Genomic DNA, 5,477 nt, shown 5'->3' on the forward strand with positions numbered 1-5,477 from the left:
TTTGAAGATCTGAGATGCTGCAAATGATGAAACTCATTTTGACTGTAAACTCTGCCGGCACCAACCACTAAATCCTGACATGTTTCCCCCAATGTATTCTGGCTTCATCAGGGAAAACGTTGCTGGTGATCACTGATCTCTGCCACCATGGCAAAATGAAATCCCAACAAATGGGCGTGTACTTAAATGTCAGTTGTGCCGATCTGCTGGACGTTTCCAGTCTCACCTCTCACCTTGTCTGCGTGGCCTACAAGGACTCCTATGAAGGACGCTGCTGGTGGCAGGAGCACCCATCCCCCACTGCAGACTGTTCCTTAGCAAAGCCTTCTCCTTCATTATCTCTTAAGCATCCCCTTCGTTCCTCCACCCCTGCGCCCTCCTCTTTATGACCCCCCCCAAGCTTGGCTCCCAGTCCACCCGCAAGTTCTGTGGCTCAGTCTGCCCAATTCTCAGACCAGCCTTCCTTGACGTCAAGGTGCACCCTCACCTTCCGGTTTTGTGAACGCTTTAACATTTTGCATTGAAGGTGCCGGAGGTGGTACTCGGGGGGGGGGGATACAAGATGGAGGTCTGTTCAATGTGCCCTCCATTGAGCCCTCTCAGGTCTTCTGGACCAAGAGGTCAATGCCCCAGTTCTTAAGGAACAACAGCCCCAGGGGTTTTACTCCACTCTTTTCACCGGTCCCTAACCCTTAGGCCCCGTTCACATTGAGCGATTTTATCGCGTGGTAATTCCTGCGATATCGCTCTTCAATGGGGCAAAGGGTCGTGCGTCGCTACAGCAGGACCCTTTTTGGAGCGGATTTTGCCGCGATTCTCGCTTGCTCAATGCAAGCATTTGCGCGATATCGTGCAAAATGCGAATCGCGTAGTGTGAATGTGGCCCAAGGGGGGCATCTGCCCCGTCTTTCCTCTCAAACCTCTGACTGTCTTCAATCAAGCCCAGATGTTCGGCTTGGAATCCTCCAGGTCTGTTCTCTCCTCCCTTCACCAGGAAGACATTCTGGCTTCTGTGGACCTCAAGAACGTCTACCAGAAGTTACCATTGCCCCAGGGCGTCATGGCTTCCTATGTTTTGCTGTGGGGCCCCTACACTACCAGTTTGGCCTTTTTCATCTGAACCTCCAGATAGTCACCAGCGTGCTGATGCCGGTATTGGTCCTATTTGCTCTCGAGTGGCATCTCCAGTGTGTGACGCTTGGGAACCTCTCAAAGTCGAGTCACTTGACTTTCAGAGGTATGCTTTGTCCCCACCATCAGCCACACAGCAATGGAATTGGGGTAACACCTGTCACCGCGTTCTTCTCAAGGATCGTGTTAAGCTTTAAAGGAGAACTATGGGGTCAGTGTTTCCCCCCCATAGTTCTCCTTAGGGTAACCGGAGGACACAAACTAGCGTCCTCCCGTCACCCTAAGCTCAGTATATAGGGAGCTACAGCTCGCCGAGAGCGGGAAGCAGTAGGCTTGCTCCAGCCTGTGGCCCTTCGCTTCTCTGGGGAGGGCATGATACCATTGCGAGACCCCAAACTGACCATGGCTGTAATAGAGGTTCCTGGGGCATATAAGGAGCGGTGAGGCGATGTGACGTCCACCCAAATACATCAGCAAAGCGTCTTTAATCCAGAATAAAACATAAACGCGCGTACTGTATGGAAGCAATTGAATGGTAGAAATATACTCGGCGATCTCTAGATAAACCTACTCAGTCTAATCAGACGCCTCTCCAGATAACAGAGTTTACTGTACACCCCCCCCGTATGGTAAACGACGGATGGATTCTTGTAATGCAGACTACACACCTATCAAGCAATACAATCCGGTCCAGGGTCTGCCACTGATTGGCCAGTGAAGGAGAAGCAGGACACCCAATGATGTGTCTCTACTCCTGTCAGCATCTTCAGACAGCACCCCCCCCAGTCTGAGTGCTGCTGTAAATGAGCTTGCAGGTAGCTAATAGAAGACAGATCCAGGTACTTGTATTCCATGCAGACAATGTTTTATTGAAGCTTTGGTTGTGGATCGGAGAGTCTCTATAATACTATTTCCTGTTCCAGGTGCGTTTATTTTGGGTCCATTTTTTTCGGTCTTCAGTTTAGAAAATAAACCAAAACTGCGAGAAGAACGACGGCTGCGGCCGCAACAATCCCTGAAATAAAGCAAAAACAATCGAATCATCTGACTGCCACTAATACACTTCCTGTCCGAAGGTGACAACACTCGCTCACTGTACTACATCTATGGTGTCACCTTAGGACAGGAAGTGTGTTAGGACTACACACTAGAACAGGGGTAGCAAACCTCCAGCTGTGGGTGGAACTACAAATCCCATGAGGCATTGCAAGATTCTCACAGCCACGACTCCCGGAGAGAGATGCATCATGGGATTTGTAGTTTCACCGCAGCCGGAGGTTTGCTACTCCTGAACTAGAACATTAGGGGAGGTGTTTTGTAGTAACATTATTTGACAACGCTCGCTCACTGTACTGTTGCAGCATTGCCGCCCTACGACAGTACTATAGACCACCAACCTTTTTTTTTTTTGTAGCACAGGGGGAGGTGATCAGTAGTCCACTGAGAGAACTGGGAACAATTTCACTGATCACTTCCTGTGCTGATTTATCAAAACTTTCTGGCGGGATCAGCAGATATTTTCTGCACTCATGGAACAGATACACAGAATATAAAACATTGGACGTGTTTCCTTCCCGCAGATCAACGGGGAACACAAGTAATTCTTAAAGTGACAGACCGGGGCTAGCCGCAGTTCAAAAAGACAAACGGATCAACAATATGAAGAAGCCGACATGTTTCACTCACTTCCTCCCTCCATCAGGGCTTCAAGTGACACTTAAAAGAGAACTATGAGGGGGGAGGGGCTTTCCACTCACCTCATAGTTCTAGCCGACCTGTGACAATGAGACTGTCACAGGTCGGCTCAGTAGATCGGGAGGTGAGCGAACACATACCGGCGTTCGCTCACCTCTCGATCCTCTCACGGCTCTCTGCCGTGACAGGGGAGGGGCTGGGTTCCCCTCTCCCCGCTCCGATCTGCCAGCGCTGACGGGGGAGGGTACAGCTGGCTCTGCCTCTAGATAGGCGGAGCCAGCTGTCACTCACGCAGCTGGGCGGATCTCGACATCGATGTCGGGATCCGCTCCGGCTGCGGCGTCTCAGTATACCGCGAGCTGTAGCTCCCTATATACTGAGCCTAGGGTGACGGGAGGACGCTAGTTTGTGTCCCCCCGTTACCCTAAGGAGAACTATGGGGGGGAAAAGCCCTGACCCCGTAGTTCTCCTTTAAATCCTGAATTGAATCTTAAAAATCCCTCCGAGTCCCCGAACTCTGAGCAACAATGTATCTTATTTGTGTGTCACTCGGCTGGAGATCCTTCAATCATCTCTGACACTGTCCTTCCTCCTGGAGGGTGACTACGTCTGTTCCCCATGGTCCCTGTGTGTGTTGTAAAGTAGTCACTGCTCCAGTTTAGCTTACTGAATTGTATTGAGATTGTAGTCCATCCCGGGGGGCGGAGCTTGGAGCGGTGACTACTCTACAACACACACAGGGACCATGGGGAACAGACGTAGCCTCCCCCTCCAGAAGGAAGGACAGTGTCAGAGATGATTGGAGGATCAAATAAGATACATTGTTGCTCTGAGTTCAGGGACTCGGAGGGATTTAATTCCGGGGTTTAGTGTCACTTGAAGCCCTGATGGAGGGAGGAAGGGAGTGAAACATGTCGGCTTCTTCATATTGTTGATCAGTGAATGTCTTTGTGGCACCTGTGCTGTGTTTTTACATATCCGGATATTTCTCCGTTCGGATTTTGTGGGAGCGGCCTCTCCGAGGAGGAGGATGGACATTACTAATAGATTTGGTGCCGGTGATGTGTGAACTCTCAGAAGTCATGTGACTGGAATCTGGTAGAACCGTTTCCTGTGAACCCCCGAAGAAAGATCTCCCCGCTCGCGGGGGTTCCGGTGATGGCGGCCACATCCCTATAGTACAGGGGCAGCCAAACTCCGGCCCTCCAGCTGTTGGTGGAACTACAAATCCCATGAGGCATTGCGAGATTCTCACAGCCACGACTCCCAGAGACAGATGCATGATGGGATTTGTAGTTACACCCCCAGCATTGCCTACCCCTGCCCTAGTATATAGAAAACTACAGCCCGGTGGTTTCCATCTCCTTCAGTACAATATGCGTTGTGGGCGGAGCGACTCCTTTAAAGACACGGTAACACATTGACCTCTCACCTGTAAGAGTCGACGGCGATGTGACCTCCATGCTTGCGGCACGTTTCTCGCTTGTCGGGTCGTTCGATTGAACAGATTTTCCGTCAACTGGAAACAAAAAGAAAATTTAGATCTCGAAATGTAACACCGACCGGAGCCGCCGGAGCCCGGGGACACAAGGTCACGAAGCCGGGGGATCAACATGACAGCCAGGCAACCCCACAGCTTCGGCAGGAGGCCAGGATATCTTTTGTTACGTCTGGTTTCAGCTAAAGCAGACTGGCTCCGCCCCTTGCCAGGGTCATGTGACAAAAGGCAGTGAAGGTCGAGTTCACTTGAAGGCGGGCCCCTGATCTCCCGACCGCTGGCAGGGGAGGGGCCACATGACCAAAGGAGGGGCTTTGCGGGACCGTAAGCAGGAAGTGAGGAGTAAGGCAACTTCCTGTCTATTATTCCCCCCCCCCCCTTAGACCAGGGGTAGGCTCTCCAGCTGTGCTGAAACTACAAATCCCATAAGGCATTGCAAGCCACAGGCATGACTCCCGGAGGCAGAAGCATGATGGGATTTGTAGTTTCAGCACAGCTGGAGAGCCTACCCCTGCCCTAGACCAGGCATGTCCATATGCTGCTCCCCCGCTGGCCCCCCTTCTCTGGGGCCCTCGGGGGTTCTACAGTTGAGAAGTTACAATTCCAACATTGCAGCCCGATGCTTTAGGGAAGGGGAAAGCAAACGCTGGCCCTCTAGATGTGGTAAAACTATAAATCCCACCATGCCTGTGGATAATGGGAGTTGTAGTTGCACCACAGCTAGAGGGATGGAGTTTGCCTGCCCATGTTATAGGGAATGTTATTGGGGCCCCCTTTTACTTTAACCAATTTCTCTCTCGCTCTGCTCTCTCCTCCTATCAGCATGCTCCTTGCCCTGCAGAGCAACTGACTGGCTTCTTGTGCTGCTTCTCCCTCTCCCAGTCTGGGCTCTGCTGTACAGGGTTTCCTCACATACCGGAACTGGCGATCGTCGTCTTCTCCTCCGCAAACTCCAAGTCGTCGTAATTCACGTCCTGGTCCAACATCTCCAGGAGGCGGCTCCGCACCTCCTCTCCGGTCTCCTCTCCCATGACGTAATCGCACAGCGCCGCGCCGGAGCCGGGAATGGGAACGAACACGCGCTGGGGGAGGGGAAGCGGACGCTGCGACTTCTCAGCTTCTGGGAGGGTTTTTTGGAAAATGGTCAAAACAT

At 51.9% G+C, this 5,477-nt stretch overlaps 1 protein-coding gene across 1 annotated transcript in view; it reads right to left on the reverse strand.

Moving 5' to 3' along the window:
- Window positions 1-5,232: 5,232 nt before the first annotated feature.
- CUNH1orf27 (chromosome unknown C1orf27 homolog) overlaps window positions 5,233-5,477 on the reverse strand; it is a 14,390-nt gene continuing 14,145 nt past the window's right edge. Inside the window, exon 10 of the mRNA XM_018572314.1 lies at window positions 5,233-5,460. Coding sequence (XP_018427816.1) covers window positions 5,233-5,460 — 228 coding nt within the window. The remainder of the gene's footprint in view (window positions 5,461-5,477) is intronic.

Source organism: Nanorana parkeri, unplaced genomic scaffold (assembly GCF_000935625.1).
Source record: "Nanorana parkeri isolate BGI_ZX_2015 unplaced genomic scaffold, ASM93562v1 scaffold1997, whole genome shotgun sequence".
Lineage (NCBI taxonomy): Eukaryota > Metazoa > Chordata > Amphibia > Anura > Dicroglossidae > Nanorana > Nanorana parkeri.